Source organism: Capra hircus, chromosome 11 (assembly GCF_001704415.2).
Source record: "Capra hircus breed San Clemente chromosome 11, ASM170441v1, whole genome shotgun sequence".
Classification (NCBI taxonomy): domain Eukaryota; kingdom Metazoa; phylum Chordata; class Mammalia; order Artiodactyla; family Bovidae; genus Capra; species Capra hircus.
Window position 1 is genome coordinate 93,557,250 of NC_030818.1, and position 17,938 is coordinate 93,575,187.

The 17,938-nt window shown below is 37.0% G+C and overlaps 1 protein-coding gene across 2 annotated transcripts in view; it reads right to left on the bottom strand.

Moving 5' to 3' along the window:
• Positions 1–17,938, bottom strand: part of RC3H2 (ring finger and CCCH-type domains 2) — a 52,020-nt gene that overhangs the window by 31,537 nt on the left and 2,545 nt on the right. For both annotated transcript variants that reach the window (XM_018055731.1, XM_018055730.1), the window contains exons 2-4: positions 13,220–13,517; positions 10,482–10,599; positions 4,989–5,222 (exon numbers count right to left, since the gene is read on the bottom strand). In XM_018055731.1, the coding sequence (XP_017911220.1) occupies positions 4,989–5,222; positions 10,482–10,599; positions 13,220–13,450 (583 nt within the window). In that variant the 5' untranslated portion in view covers positions 13,451–13,517. The remainder of the gene's footprint in view (positions 1–4,988; positions 5,223–10,481; positions 10,600–13,219; positions 13,518–17,938) is intronic.

The window sequence follows — 17,938 nt, forward strand, 5'->3', positions numbered from 1 at the left end:
CCACTTTTATCCAGTGGGAGCTTTTCAAATTCTGTGTCCTTTTGACAAAATTCCGATGGTCTTTGACAGCTTTTTTACTTTCTAGCACAAGACTTCCCAGGCTCATCTTGTACTTTTTCTACCCTAGAACTGGCATAAGACATTTATTCAAAGAGCCCTACTTCTTTTTAGTATGAAATGCTATCAGGGTGCTATGGCTATTCAATCCTTTCAAGCCTTTACAGTGTACAGTTACAAAATACTTATTTTCTAGAAGAAGAAAAATAAATGAGTCTGTACTTATTTGCCAATTAAAATTTAAGGACGCAGGCTTTTTAAATAAATTCTTTGATTTCATACTTACATCTCTCTTTAAATGTCAGAATCTTCGTTTCCAATGGCATTAATAGAACTACTTGCTGCATCCTAATTCGTTTCAAAATAACATTATCAGTATGACTAGTGAATACAATCTAGGAGTATATATCATACCAGAAATATAAAAATCAAAACACTGTGTTCTAGAATCACCTGAATTAATTCATTCCTGATGAATATGCTGCCAAAATAACGTTTAGCTTTTTGTTTTTAGGCCTTTTTTTGTTCATTTTATTTAAATCCCTAAAACTCATATATTTACTAAAAATCGTTTTAAAATTACATAAAACCTTTACACAGGTGCAAAGTACAAATCAAGATACACTGAGAGAGGTCTAGCTTCTGGTCCTGTCTGGTTTCCCTCTGTTCTTCCTGACTACATGTTTATTATGTTGTAACTTTTCCTACCAATATTCTTTGGAAAAATATAAACAAATAATTTGAAAATGGTTGTCTCTTCTTTTCCAAGATAAAAGTTTCCTTTCCTACAATAAGCACATTATTCTGCACCTTGCTTATTTTCTAATGTAATGTATATTACGTTATCATAGGCAGCAGACTATACACATTTTCCTCATTCCTTTCAACAGTTGCAGGGCAATCCATTGGAAAGATATATAGCAGTTTACTAAGCCAGTCTCCTATTCAGACTTTCAAGTTCATTCCAGATGTCTGCTGTTATAAATAGTGCTTTATTAACTTTATACATTCTATATTTTTCACCGTATTTATGGGACAGATTGCTAGAAAAAGGACTGCTGTGCCAAAGAGTAGATGCGCAGATGATTTTGTAACATACTGACAAATTCCTCTCTCTATAGTTTGTCCCACTTTACATTCCCACTATTACTGGATGAAAGTACCTGCTTTCCCACAGGCTTGACAACAAAGTTGTCAGACTTTTGAATCTGGCCAATCTGACAGGTGAGAAATGGTATTTCAGTGTCATTTTAATGTATATTTCTCTTAATATGAGAAAGACTGAGTATCTTTTTACATGTTTGAGGGCCATTTACATTACTTTTTCCCTTGAATTGTCTGTTTGCATTTTTTGTCAATTTTTTAATTGGGTGGTTGGTATTTTTCTTCTGAGTTTTTACAAGTACCTAATTATATATTGGGCTTTCCTGGTGGCTCAGACGGTAAAGAATTTGCCTGCAATACAGGAGACCTGGGATCAATCCCTGGATTAGGAAGATCCTCTGTAGGAGGACATGGCAATCCACTCCAATATTCTTGCCTGGAGAATAATCCTCATGGACAGAGGAACCTGACGGGCTACAGTCCATGGGGTTGCAGAGTCAGACATGACTGAGCAACTAACTACAACACAATTATATGTTAGTTATATATGCCTCTTGTACGTGATATTATATAAATATTTCCACAAGTTTCTCATTTTTTTTACTTTTCTTCAGTTCAGTTCAGTCGCTCAGTCGTCTCCGACTCTTTGCGACCCCATGAATCGCAGCACGCCAGGCCTCCCTGTCCATCACCAACTCCCAGAGTTCACTCAAACTCACGTCCATCGAGTCGGTGATGCCATCGAATTGGTGATGCCATCCAGCCATCTCATCCTCTGTTGTCCCCTTCTCCTCCTGCCCCCAATCCCTCCCAGCATCAGGGTCTTTTCCAATAAGTCAACTATTCACATGAGGTGACCAAAGTATTGCAGTTTCAGCTTCAGCATCAGTCCTTCCAATGAACACCCAGGACTGGTCTCGTTTAGGATGGACTGGTTGGATCTCCTTGCAGTCCAAGGGACCCTCAAGAGTCTTCTCAAACACCACAGTTCAAAAGCATCAATTCTTCGGCGCTCAGCCTTCTTCACAGTCCAACTCTCACATCCATACATGACCACTGGAAAAACCATAGCCTTGACTAGACGGATCTTAGTCGGCAAAGTAACGTCTCTGCTTTTGATGATGCTGTCTAGATTGGTCATAACTTTCCTTCCAAGGAGTAAGCGTCTTTTAATTTCATGGCTGCAGTCACCATCTGCAGTGATTTTGGAGCCCCCCAAAAGAAAGTCTGACACTGTCTCCACTGTTTCCCCATCTATTTCTCATGAAGTGATGGGACCGGATGCCATGATCTTCGTTTTCTGAATGTTGAGCTTTAAGCCAACTTTTTCACTCTCCTCTTTCACTTTCATCAAGAGGCTTTTTAGTTCCTCTTCACTTTCTGCCATAAGGGTGGTATCATCTGCATATCTGAGGTTATTGATATTTCTCCCGGCAATCTTGATTCCAACTGTGCTTCCTCCAGCCCAGCATTTCTCATGATGTACTCTACATATAAGTTAAATAAGCAGGGTGACAATATACAGCCTTGACATACTCCTTTTTCCTATTTGGAACCAGTCTGTTGTTCCATGTCCAGTTCTAACTGTTGCTTCCTGACCTACATACAGATTTCTCAAGAGGCAGGTCAGGTGGTCTGGTATTCCCATCTCTTTCAGAATGTTCCACAGTTTCTTGTGATCCACACAGTCAAAGGCTTTGGCATAGTCAATAAAGCAGAAATAGATGTTTTTCTGGAACCCTCTTGCTTTTTCCATGATCCAGCGAATGTTGGCAATTTGATCTCTGGTTCCTCTGCCTTTTCTAAAACCAGCTTGAACATCAGGAAGTTCATGGTTCACATATTGCTGAATCCTGGCTTGGAGAATGTTGAGCATTACTTTACTAGCATGCGAGATGAGTGCAACTGTGTGGTAGTTTGAGCATTCTTTGGCATTGGCTTTCTTTGGGATCGGAATGAAAACTGACCTTTTCCAGTCCTTTGGCCACTGCTGAGTTTTCCAAATTTGCTGGCATATTGAGTGCAGCATTTTCACAGCATCATCTTTCATCTTACTTTTCTTATGAGGCTTTATTATAATTTTTAAAATTATATAGTCAAATATCGATCTTTTCTGTAATTGCTTCTGGTTTCAGAGCCAAAGAAAAGACTATTTCCTACTTCTGTGTTATAAAGAATTCACTCTTCTGTTCACATTTATTGTGGTTGAGTCACTCAGTTACACCTGACTCTTTTTAACCCCACAGACTGTAGCATATCAGGCTTCCCTGTCCTTCACTATCTCCCAGAGTTTGTTCAAACTCTTGTCCACTGAGTCGGTGATGCCATCCAACCATCTCATCCTCTGTCATCCCATTCTCCTCCTGCCCTCAATCTTTCCCAGTTCAGGTCTTTTCCACTGAGTTGGCTTTTCTCATCAGGTGGCCAAAGTACTGAAGTTTCAGTTTCAGCATCAGTCCTTCCAATTCAGGGTTGATCTCCTTTAGTATTAACTAGTTTAATCTCCCTGCTGTCAAAGGGACTCTCAGTTGAGTCTTTCTCAGCACCATGGTTTGAAGGCATCAACTCTTGCACACAGCCATGGTCCAACTCTCAGAGTCATCCATACATGACTACTGGAAAAATCAGAGCTTTGACTATACGGACCTTTGTCGGCTAAGTGATGTCTCTGCTTTTCAATACACTGTCTAAGTTTGTCAATGCTCTTCTTACAAGGAACAAGCATCTTTTAATTTCATAGCTGCAGTCACCATCCACAGTGATTTTGGAGCCCAAGAAAATAAAGTCTGTCACTGTTTCCATTTTTTCCCCATCCATCTATCATGAAGTGATGTAGCTGGATGCCAAGATCTTAGTTTTGTGAGTGTTGAGTTTGAAGTTTTTATTACTTATATAATTTATTTTTTAATCATAAGTATCTCTAACCTATTTAAAATTTATATAGCTAAGGAATATAAGAAATACATTCATGCAAAAAAAAAGAGAAATACATCCAATTTTATCTTTTTCCACATGTCTATCCAGTAGTCCCAATGGCACTTAAAAAGTTTCCTTCACACAAATAAATTCTTCCTAGCCTATACAGTTCTGAATCAGAAAGGCAAAACAATAAGATATCACAGAAAAGTACTTCATAACCTTGGTATAGGTAAAGATTTTTTAAAAAAAGAATGCAGTTGATGGTAACTATAAAAGAAATATACTCTGGTGATTCTCATTTTTTCCAATAATTTTCCTGTTTCCCAATTTTAAAGACAAACGTGAACTTTTAATTTTCTTCATAAAAAGAAAGTTTATTTTTCCTTTACTTACTACGTGCGCAGTATTAGGCCTTTCTCTAATTCAGTGTTCTAATTTGTAAAGTTGGGTCTGTGTCACTTAAAGACTGTTGAGAATTAAACAAGAAATTTATTCAAAAACACTATAGCACTGTTCATCATATACGTTATGATTAATAAAAACTAGTTGGGACTTCCCTGGTAGTCCAGTGGTTAAGAATCCACTTTCCAGTGCAGGGGACATGGGTTTGATCCCTGACAAGGGACTAAGATCCCACATGATGTGGGGCAACTTAAGCCCATGCTGCACCACAAGAAAAGCCTATATGCTGCAGCTGGAGAAAGCCTGTGTGCTGCAATGAAGACCCAGTGTAGCAAAAACAAACACGTCAAGCACCCCAAGGTAGGGTGGTTACTATAAAAATTAAAAAAATAAGTTTATCTTTCATTATGTTAAAATTTGTATGTATAAATCAGAGCATTTTCACCTGCTCCTAGAAACTGGCACCCACTAGCCCTGATAGCCAATAAGACAGGGATCTATCTTACCTGGCCCTAGAAACTGGCATCCTCGAGCCCTGACAGCAGCCCACAGGTTGGCAGACAACTGCTGAGGGTTCTGGTGCTGTAATATTAGTTCCGTTACAGTCCTTTCTCCAAGTGAACGGGCTGCTCGTATGGCTCTTACACGACCTTCTTCCTCCACCAGTTGACAGTTTACAAGTGTCACTAGTTTCCTTTGCATTGGACGGCTCAGTGCACTCTGGTTCAAACTAGCTACACCTTCAAGAAAAAGGAAACTACAGTTTTTTTCAATTGAAATAAAAAAGTCAATTTCATTATCTATTTAATAATAATACCTAGTATTCAACTATTAAGCCACAATTCCTAATGAGTTCCTTATAAGGTACTTTCCTTTCTTGACAATCAATGTTCTGTCCCTGTTTATTACTATTCTGTGGTAACTGGAGTCTAAATTTTAATTGCCTCAAATTTTATTTGGGTATCCTGTTCTCTGGGTTATATGTGTCCCACAAAAGACAGCAATTTGGGTTTTTTAAGTCTATTCTTCATCTTTACAAAAACCATTGAAGATAAATTTGGAGATAAATAAATGAAAAGTTAAATCTAAAAGTAACAATGAACAATAGTTTTGTTTTGTCTTACTGTATACAAGACATTTAGAACACAGCTCCAGGACAATATCTTAAATCCAATTCCCTTTTCAACTAAAAGATACTGCTCCAGCAATTCTTCCCTCTCTCCTACATCAATTGTCCTCTTTCTACTTGATCATTTGCATCAACATACAGTAAGAACAGATACTGTTATTTTATACATCTGAAAAATAAATCTTGGTATTCATCCCTTTATCACTACCCCTCTGCACCATGTCTTTCCTCCATTTTGTAGCAAATCCTCTAGTGTTGCCTATATTCACGATCTCCAAATCCTTGCTTTACAATCTTTAAAACCTACTCCAATCATGTTTGTTACACCATCACTTGACCAAAACTGCTCCTCATGACAAGACTTAACACCACTACGCTACATCAGTGGTCAATTCTCAATCCTTACCTTATTTGACCTTTCAATAGCACTCAACACAGATCACTCCTAACTCCTTTAAAAACATTCTTATTTGGCTTCTAGAACACCACTTTCTCTTAATTTTTTCCTTCCTTCATCTTTTCCAGTCTTCTTTGCTGAGCTCAACCTTTTTTCTTGACTTCTTAATGTTAAATGGCTTAGAACCCAGTTCTTTTTTTCTATACTCACCACTTATGTGATCTCATTCAGTCTTATTGCTTTAAATACTATTTATGCTAATAACTCCCCAAAATAACAGCTTCTATACCTAGTCCTAGCAAAAACCCTCTTCCAACAACACAAGAGAAGACTTTACACATTGACATACCCAGATGGTCAACACCGAAATCAGATTGATTATATTCTTTGCAGCCAAGATGGAAAAGCTCTATATAGTCAACAAAAACAAGACCACGAGCTGACTGTGTGGCTCAGATCATGAACTCCTTATTACCAAATTCAGACTTAAATTGAAGAAAGTAGGGAAAACCACTAGACCATTCAGGTATGACCTCAATCAAATCCCTTATGATTATACAGTGGAAGTGAGAAACAGATTTAAGGGCCTACATCTGATAGATAGAGTGCCTGATGAACTATGGACTGAGGTTCGTGATCGTGACACTGTACAGGAGACAGGGATCAAGACCATCCCCACGGAAAAGAAATGCAAAAAAGCAAAACGGCTGTCTAGGGAGGCCTTACAAAAAGCTGTGAAAAGAAGAGAAGCGAAAAGCAAAGAAGAAATAGCCGTGAAAAGAAGAGAAGCGAAAAGCAAAGAAGAAAAGGAAAGATATAAGCATCTGAATGCAGAGCTCCAAAGAATAGCAAGAAGAGATAAGAAAGCCTTCTTCAGCGATCAGTGCAAAGAAATAGAGGAAAAGAACAGAATGAGAAAGACTAGAGATCTCTTCGAAGGCAATGGCACCCCACTCCAGTACTCTTGCCTGGAAAATCCCACGGACGGAGGAGCCTGGTGGGCTGCAGTCCATGCGGTTGCTAAGAGTCGGACACGACTGTGCGACTTCACTTTCACTTTTCACTTTCATGCATTGGAGAAGGAAATGGCAACCCACTCCAGTGTTCTTGCCTGGAGAATCCCAGGGGCAGGGGAGTCTGGTGGACTGCCATCTATGGGGTCACACAGAGTCGGACATGACTGAAGTGACTCAGCAGTAGCAGAAATCTCTTCAAGAAAATTAGAGATACCAAGGGAACGTTTCATGCAAAGATGGGCTCAATAAAGGACAGAAATGGTATGGACCTAACAGAAGCAGAAGATATTAAGAAGAGGTGGCAAGAATACACGGAAGAATTGTAGAGAAAAGATCTTCACGACCCAGATAATCACGATGGTGTGATCACTCATCTAGAGCCAGACATCCTGGAATGTGAAGTCAAGTGGGCCTTAGAAAGCATCACTACGAACAAAGCTAGTGGAGGTGATGAATTCCAGTTGAGCTCTTTCAAATCCTGAAAGATGATGCTGTGAAAGTGCTGCACTCAATATGCCAGCAAATTTGGAAAACTCAGCAGTGGCCAAAGGACTGGAAAAGGTCAGTTTTCATTCCGATCCCAAAGAAAGCCAATGCCAAAGAATGCTCAAACTACCACACAGTTGCACTCATCTCGCATGCTAGTAAAGTAATGCTCAACATTCTCCAAGCCAGGATTCAGCAATATGTGAACCATGAACTTCCTGATGTTCAAGCTGGTTTTAGAAAAGGCAGAGGAACCAGAGATCAAATTGCCAACATTCGCTGGATCATGGAAAAAGCAAGAGGGTTCCAGAAAAACATCTATTTCTGCTTTATTGACTATGCCAAAGCCTTTGACTGTGTGGATCACAAGAAACTGTGGAACATTCTGAAAGAGATGGGAATACCAGACCACCTGACCTGCCTCTTGAGAAATCTGTATGCAGGTCAGGAAGCAACAGTTAGAACTGGACATGGAACAACAGACTGGTTCCAAATAGGAAAAAGGAGTATGTCAAGGCTGTATATTGTCACCCTGCTTATTTAACTTATATGTAGAGTACATCATGAGAAATGCTGGGCTGGAGGAAGCACAGTTGGAATCAAGATTGCCGGGAGAAATATCAATAACCTCAGATATGCAGATGATACCACCCTTATGGCAGAAAGTGAAGAGGAACTAAAAAGCCTCTTGATGAAAGTGAAAGAGGAGAGTGAAAAAGTTGGCTTAAAGCTCAACATTCAGAAAACGAAGATCATGGCATCCAGTCCCATCACTTCATGAGAAATAGATGGGGAAACAGTGGAGACAGTGTCAGACTTTCTTTTGGGGGGCTCCAAAATCACTGCAGATGGTGACTGCAGCCATGAAATTAAAAGACGCTTACTCCTTGGAAGGAAAGTTATGACCAATCTAGATAGCATCTTCAAAAGCAGAGACATTACTTTGCCGACTAAGATCCGTCTAGTCAAGGCTATGGTTTTTCCAGTGGTCATGTATGGATGTGAGAGCTGGACTGTGAAGAAAGCTGAGCGCTGAAGAATTGATGCTTTTGAACTGTGGTGTTTGAGAAGACTCTTGAGGGTCCCTTGGACTGCAAGGAGATCCAACCAGTCCATCCTGAAGGAGATTAGCCCTGGGATTTCTTTGGAAGGAATGATGCTAAAGCTGAAACTCCAAAACTTTGGCCACCTCATGCGAAGAGTTGACTCATTGGAAAAGACCCTGATGCTGGGAGGGATTGGGGGCAGGAGGAGAAGGGGACGACGGAGGATGAGATGGCTGGATGGCATCACTGACTCGATGGACGCGAGTCTGAGTGAACTCCGAGAGTTCGTGGTGGACAGAGAGGCCTGGCGTGCTGCGATTCACGGGGTTGAAAAGAGTTGGACACGACTGAGCGACTGAACTGAACTGAACTGATCCCTGTCCTTAACATACATTTACCAGTTACCCAATAGCATCCGAGTGAAGATTTGATATAACCAAATTCAACATAACCAAGACTGAACTCCTGATCTTCTTACCTAAACCTGACTGACCTGCACCCTTGTCTAAGTTGATGGTAACTTCTCTTTCCAGGTGCTCAGGCCCCAAAACTCAAGAATCACACTTGACTCAGATCTTCGTCTCATGCCCCTCATCCAATAATTTAGGAAATCCTTTTGACTCTACCTCAAAAATCATCCAGACTATCTACTTTGCACTACCTCCACTGCTACTAACCCTGTCTAGTTAGCCCATTAACCAATACCCTGGTCCCCACCCTGCCCTTCTGCACTGAATTCTCAACAGAGCAGCTAGGGTGACCCTTTCACCGTTAGTCCGATCATGTCACTTCTCTGCTCAAAACCCTAGAGTAATTCCCCAATTTCACTCAGAGTAAAAGTTCAAGTCTTTAAAAAGGGCTGCAAGTCTGTACATCATCTGGTCTCCCCATTTCTTTTCTTCTACCCGATAATGCTTTCATCTACCCCATACCCTCACACACTCTGCTCCAGGCACACTTTCCTGCTGTTGTTCTTTGAAGACAATACACATGTCTTGGGGACTTTGCTATTTCCTCTGCCTGGAACAGTCTTTTCCCAGGAGCCTACATGGTTAACTGCTTCATCTCTTTCATCTCAAGTTCAGAAGCTACCATCTTAACAAGGTCTACACTAATCACCTTGTTTAAAATTGCAACCCACCTTTTTCCCCTCACTATGACATTTCTGATCCATTTAACTGCACTGTTTTCTTTCGACAGCAAATATCATTTATAATATACTATACAATGTTTTTACTATACTTGTTTATTATACTTTTTCCAAAACGTAAGTGCTATAAAGGCAGACATTTTAACTACATGTTTTTAGTAAGTGCCTGGTACTGAGTACATGCTCTTTAAGTATCTGCTCCATGAATGAATGAGGTAGATAGGATATACTTCTCAAGGAAGTCACTAGGTCCAAAATATCCAACAGTGCAAAACATAGAGCACATGCAAAATAAATATTTCATTAATTCATTCACTCATCTTTGTATTACATCTATGACCTGCTAGTTACTGAAGATGCAGTGATAAAACAGAATTCCATTTCTGTCACAGCATTTACTGAACTTCTTTGCCCATCTAATCAATGGACTGTGGGGTACAGGAAGACCCTAGCCACTGTAAGTGCTCCTAAAATTTCATAAACGACTGAATAAATACATGAAATTGTCTTAGTAGGATTCATTAAAGCTCATATTCTGCTATAGCACCATTAGTTAAACATAAACAATGTATAAATCTCAACATATCTGATGAATTCTTAAATTAATAGCAATACTATCTCCAAAAAATATATAACGTTCTCAGTCAACAAGATGTCCATGTTCTCTCCAAGCAATCTCATTTTTCAAAACGAAAAATCATTTAACAGAGTATCAACATCAAGTATTTCAAAGTTAATGTATTACCAAGGCCTACTCACACATAAAAATACTTACCTTTACCTCCACTTAGTGGTTTTAAGTAGAGCGCCAAATCTTCAACACATTTCTTTGCAACCTCATAGTGTTTGTTCTCACCTAAATTACTTAACTTTACTGACTGATGATCTGGTACCTAAAAACAAAACAAAACAAAACAAAAAAAACTGAAGAAATACATTCCTCTAATTCATGCAATTGTTAACTTTACATTTCATGATAATCTTGGTGAGCATAAACTTCTAATACAGACACATCAAACAAGTTTAAGTAAAATTAAAGCCAAGTACCTAGCCAAACTGCTTTCTAAAACCAAAGATATCATACTTAACAGTATGAATTGGGTGAATTACTGAGAGGGAAAAAAAGGTGGTAACTAATTGTACTGTATCCATGTTATTCCTTGGGGATAACAATGCTATAACTCAGAAAAGTGCTAACATTAGAAGAGGCTATAGAAAGTCATACAGGTTCTCTGTGTACTGCTTCTTGCAATTAAAAAAAAAAAGGCATTTCAAAATAAAAAGTAGGAAAAAAGGGAGAATGTTCCCCCCTTAACACCTTCTTCCCATATAACTTACTATATTTTTTATGATCTGCCCCACCTTGTTCTCAGTGAAAGGTCAAAGCTTGGGTAAACTGTTGGTCAGCTCTTTAATTTCTACAAGTAATCTTTTTTTTTTTTTTTTTCTACAAGTAATCTTTAATAAATTATTTAACTGTTCCAAGTCATGGTTTCTCTACCTGCAATATGAAGATGAAAATCCCTATCTAAGTGTGCCATTTGAAAACTCAGTTCAATCCAACAAGTATTTATATTCATGGAGTGCTTACCATGTGGCAAGCAGTTTTAGGCACTAGGCATCTATCAGTGAGCAAAACAGGCAAAACACTTCTTGCCATAGCTTACATTTTAGTAAAGAGAACACATGGCTGATAAATAAAAACAATTAAATAGCATGATAGAAGATGATCAGTAAAAGTTATACAGCAAAGATCAGGAGGATTTTAGAGTATTGGAGGGGGACTGCAATTTGAACAAGGGTGGTCACGATAGGCTTCCTTGTGAATCTTGACATCTGAATAAAGAAATGAGTATCTTAGTCAAAACAGCACTCAGTGCAAAAGCCCTCAGTTGGGAATATGTTTGGTGTATCTAACAATATGTTTGGTGTATCTGGTTAGTAGGCCAGAGTAGCTTAAGCAGAAAGACTGAGGATAGTACAGGAGCTGAGGCTGAAAAGGTAATGGAAGTCACGTAAAGACCTGCAAGATAATTTAAGGACCAACTGAGAGAACATTTTTAAGTAAAAGAAAAACACAATGTCTGACCTATATGCCATGTGCTTAGTCGTTCACTCGTGTCCAACTCTTTGCAACCCCCAGCACTGTAGCCCACCAGGCCCTTCTGTCCATGGGGATCCTCTAGGCAGGAATACTGGAGTGGGTTGCCATGCCCTCCTCCAGGGGATCTTCACAACCTAGGGATCGAATCCAGGTCGCCCACACTGCAGGCGGATACCATCTGAGCCACCAAGGAAGCCCAAGAATGCTGGAGTGGGTAGCCTATCCCTTCTCCAGGAGAACTTCCCAACCCAGGAATTGAATCGGGTCTCCTGAATTGCAGGTGGATTCTTTACCAAGGAAGCTCCACCTGATCTATAGCAGATGCTAAATAAATGATAGCTTAGTCTTATTACATATAATCTACAGTATTTTAATTGGATCTAAGATACCACTGCCTGCAAGAGGCACCATTACTTTATGCACCCTTGAGAAAAAAATTGCTAATTAAATTATGACACATTGTTGAATATAGATTCGTCTTGATTTCACAGAGTCTAACTGGATTATAAACAGTGAAAAGAAATTGCTTTAAAAGAAAAACCTCAACTATCAAGACACTAAAAGAATGGAGTATTTTAATTCACAGAATTTTCTAAGAAGTGATTAATCAGAAAAATCCTTACTTTCTTGCTTTCAAATGTAGTACTAAAATTGTAGTATTAAAATATGTAGTACATGATGTACAGAATTTCATCTTCCTCCTCACCTGTAAAATGGGAATAATAACTACCTGAAGAGCTATGACAAGATAATAATAGATGTGGACTGTTTACCAGCATACCTAAAACGAAGTAAGCCCTTATTAAATAGAAATTATTATAAATCTAGGGTCTTGCTGATTCAGTAAAATGATAAATAAGAAATGTTATTTTTATAGCATATGCACATAAGCAGAAACTGCAGAATTTGTTACTGATACTCTAAAAATTAGTTTTTTATATATCCATCTTATATATGTATATATACCTATATAGATGTATTTTCTTATTATAACATCATCCTAAAAGTCAAGCGAAGTTTTAAGGAAAATCAAAAAACCTCCACTTAAGGGTTCTATCTAGATGGTTATCTCCAGCTAAAGCTTTGATTATATTTCTTTTCATATCACCTAATGACTAAATATTTATACATGCTTATACAAAAATGTTTCTTATCCACCAAAATCACTTAAAAACATTAAGTGTTGACCACAGTAGTGAATACAAAGACATATATAACTAAATGGAATTTCTAGTTTTGCATAAAGATTTATGACATTATCTAAAGAAAATCACTTATGGAATAATACAAATCAGGTATGCGGAGTATTTTTTATGCCTTGAATATCCCTAAACATATTCTGTATCCCATAATGAACAAAGTTCTATAATTATTACTTATATCAAATAAGTAAAATCCTGAAAGGTTACCTGGGCTCCAACTAACTGGAGAAGTGCGAAGTTGACAGGAAGCACATCAATGTCTGTGTTGATGGCAGTCTGGTCAAAAGGACAAGCTTTTCGGTGAAGTTTATTCAAGCAGGTCTTGCAAACAGTGTGTGAACAACCTAAACTGATGGGTTTGTGCACGTTCTCATCAAATTCATTATAGCAGATTGGACAGGACAGAAATTCTGTCCACTGAGCTGCCTGCACAGGCATTGTGGAAGCTGGATGCTCGGGTTAGCAGTCTAGCAGATCATTATTTTGCTGTGTAGTGTTTTGTAAGCTGGAAATGGACAAAAGTAAGAATTAACCACATATTCATCATTCACCTTTCAAGGGTTAACTGCTTAAGTCAACCATCACAGCTTCAAAATGTAAAAAAACACTTCTGAACAATTCGATACACTTTTAACATCTTTTCTTTACATCTATTTGCTGGATTAATTAAATTTCTGAAAACTTTGTGGCTAGAAACAATATCCTAACAGTGTTCCTTTCAACTAAACATATTTATATCAGTTGTTCATCAAAGCTTCCATGTATTTTTCTTAATGACAACATCAAACAAGCAGATTAGCTTTCTATTAATACAGTTTCATTTTTAGAATTTCATTTTGTAAAAATGAAATTTTAAAATTTTAGAATTTTTTAGAATTTTTACTATTTCATTTTTAGAATTAATTTTTTTAAGTGTTTCCTTTGGATATCTCCTACCACCAAATGTATTATGATCCAAGAGTTAGTGAACTCTGGAAGTATTGATCCAAACACAATCACAAGGAGTCAGGAGTGCAGGAACAGCTTTGCCACCTGAATGACCAAATCAGTTGAGGATTCAAGTCGGCAGCTTCACAAAAGAGGAACTCTCTGGTAAGGACTTCACTATGAGGCTAAAGCACTAAAAAAGTATGAAAGAAAACTGTAATGACAAAGTTGTTTGTCCACCAATGAGTAATGCCAACCTTAAAATAATAGTACCAAAGTTAAAAAAAAAAAAAGAAAAGAAGAAGTGACAAATCTTGAATTGAATGTGAAGTGAAGTGAAATGGCTCAGTCATGTCCAACTCTTTGCAACCCCATGGACTGTACCCTACCAGGCTCCGTCGTCCATAGAATTTTTCAGGCAAGAATACTGGAGTGGGTTGCCATTTCCTTCTCCACGAAATCTTCTCAACCCAGGGATCGAACCCAGGTCTCCCGCACTGCAGGCGAACGCTTTACTGTCTATTAGGGAAGCCTGGTGAATTGAAAGTAGTTCCCTATATTTCTGACAAAACATACCATTCAGTGATACACACACACACACACACAAAACCAAAAACCATCAGGTCTAAGGAGCAAGATGTAGAAGAATAAAATAAATTCTTATCTAATAATTCTAAGTAGAAAAACAGCAAAATACAGTTGACCCTTGAACAACATAGGCTTGAACTACCCAGGTCTACTTACACATGGATATTTTTCAACGGTAAATACTCAGTACTACATAGTACATCGTTGACTAAATCCACAGATGCAGAGGAACCACAGATAGGATGGACAAATATAATTTATATGTGGATTAATCCCAACATTATTCAAGGGTCAACTACATAAATTTCTACCTTTATATATGCATATGATTAAAAGGTACATGGGGGAAAAAATGACAGTGATTCTTTTCTTATTCCTAAGATTAAAATGTTCTATAATTTTTAATAAACTAAAATATTCAGTATCAAAACATCTAATTTAAAATCTTTAGATATCTAACTTGAACACTACATTCACAAGTTTTCTTCATCTTCCAATTCAAAACTTATATAAGTCTGACAGAGGCTCTCTGGTGAACAAGAAATCTAGGTATTTAGGGCAATTAAACAGCCAATACTTTTATTCCATAAGAATGTTTATCAACACAAATATATGAGTACCACAAAAATTATGTTTAAAAATGTAGTAAGATTTAGAAAAGTATATAACTGATTCTCAAATAGCCCCACGCCCAAATGAAGTATTCTATTAATCTTTATTGTGCCTTTTATGTTCACAAAAACTAAGGTTTTAAGATGTATCTTGGTAAAAATGAAAGACCGAAGTTGCCAAGTAAAAAGCCCCCTACACAAACTTTTCCTCAAACAGCTCCAATGTAAAGTATATAATAACTTTATTTTCAAACTAGCCAAATCTTGCAAGTTATATTTATTTTACACATTACACCCTCACATTTCCACATCTATCAATGTCGTCAACCTTAAAAACAGTTTGCTTTCAACTTTAGAGAAGAGGACTAAGCAGGTGAACACATCACACCTTGAAACCATTCTCAACATTTTTTTTTTTTTCATTCTCAACATTTTTAACGTTCAGTGTTCTGGACTGTGGAATTGTACAAGGAAAAGCCCTGTAAGGAAGGATGAATTTTATGTTAAATCTAGTACTGAGAGTCCTAATCTAGCTAATGACTTGAACTGATAAAATGTTTATCAAAGCAAGTCACTGCATCTATTTTTTTCATAATGACCACCTGTTTGGAAATGTTAATTCTGTGGGTTAGGGTATCATGGGCCACTGGGTAATAGGAAACTAGCAGCAAATACTCTTTCCTTATTTAGTTTTCCAAGATTATCCTGAAATGCTTTACATTAAAATTAATGGGGGGGGGGTGAAAAGCCATTAAGTTTGAACTGAATTAACAATGCCATTTTCACCTACTAGTTTTCAAGTGTTTCAAATTATTCCAGAATACACTTTATAGTTTTATAATATCCCATATGTGTTACTAGGTTTAAGAACACCAGATGTTTTCATATAATTAATACTGAAAAATTTAATTTCTAGTAAAAATCAAATTAATATCTTTGAAAGAAAAAGAAAAAAATATGCCAAATTCTCTTCTGTTATGTGTCAGATTCTAACTTTCTGACAGAAAAATTAAAACTGAACTTTCCTTGTAAGAAATGATTTGACCTTTTAAAATGTTTTTCCTCAGTACCACTGTAAATATATTCTAGATGCCTTGATTACAATAGACAAAATTTTGTCTAAAACACTAAAATGTTTAGTGATGACAAAATTGGCTTTTCATTCCTTTCAAAAGCACTTAGTAAATATCTACCTAGAAAATATTTTTATAATTATCAAAAATGATAAAGAGCCTGTTTTTACAATTTATTTTTTAAAAGTATCTAAATGAACCATGACAAGCTAAGATATACATAGCAATTTATTTGAATCTATGGAAATTTAAATTGCTAATAACATTTATATTTAATAATGAAGTAAGTATCCATCCTAAAGATACTCCCCAAACACCTCAAATTGAGATAAGTGAAGTCGCTCAGTCGTGTCCAACTCTTTGCGACCCCATGGACTGTAGCCTACCAGGCTCCTTTGTCCATGGGATTTTCCAAGCAATAGTACTGGAGTGGATTGCCATTTCCTTCTCCAGGGGATGTTCCCGACCCAGGGATCGAACCCAGGTCTCCCACATTGTAGACAGACGCTTTATCGTCTAAGAGATAAAATAGCTTTAAAAGCCCATACCTCTAGATATATAAAGGGACTACTTAATAAAAATAAGTTAAATTCAAATTAAACTATTTGTATTAATTTCAGTTACTAAAACTGAAGGAGAATAACAAGATAAAGCCTAGGAGTGAGAAACACTGAGAGAGACCTTAAACGAATTTTTACTTAAGTTTTCAGGCTATAAGTTCCTTGCTATGAATATAAACTCATAAAAAAGGAAGAATAATAGACATTTCTTGTATGATGCAAATTAGACATTGTTTTATTAAAAGCGAACTGCTTATCAGCTAAATACATTCATTTTCTGTTACTAGTCTACCATGATGTTATACAAGTAGTCCAGGACTACGAAACTCGATTTTAAAATACCAGGTTAAGGTTTATGCCTCATTCACTACTGTATAATAAAAAAATAAAGCATTTTACAATTCTCTTTATGAAGATGTAAACACTAGGGCTCAGGTCTGTTAATTAACACATTCATTGTTTTCATTTTAGTTCACCCATGTGAGAAATTTAAGCTACTTTAATGGACTGTAACAGCACTTCTCAAGTCAGAAACCTTAAAAACAGTAGTTCTGGACTTAAAAAATTATATTTAAAGCATCATAGGTACAATTTAGATCTTACTCTATAAAACTAACAAAACCAATGAAAATAATCTCTAAGTTCTAAAACTCAGCATTCAAACATACGAAAAGAACTGAAAAAAAGGAACTGAATTACCATTTTAAAGACTCTTATTATATGTGCTTTAGTGTATGTTAGAAAAGACATGACCCAAGTTTTACTTCTAAAATCCACTATGTTATTGAACTCAGTTTTTTAATAAGTATGACATTTCATTTTCAATGCCTTCTATTAGAACAGTAAAGGGATAATTTTCTATTTTAATTAATATAACCAATAAAGTTTTACTACTTTAGTCATGACAACTTGAAAAATACTTTCTTGAGACAGAACTTACTCCCTTATGCCTATTAAACAATGACCACTGTATAACTTTACTCGTCACATCATCAAAGTCTTTAGCCTTTTGGTTATTCTGATTATAAGAAGATAATCTACCAGGAAATTTTTGGCTTTCATGTGTCTACTTCTATTCAGATGATTTATTTCTTGGAAGAGTAGGAATACTCTAGAACAGTACTGTCCAGTAGAAAAATAATGTGAGTCACAAGTAACTTAAAATAT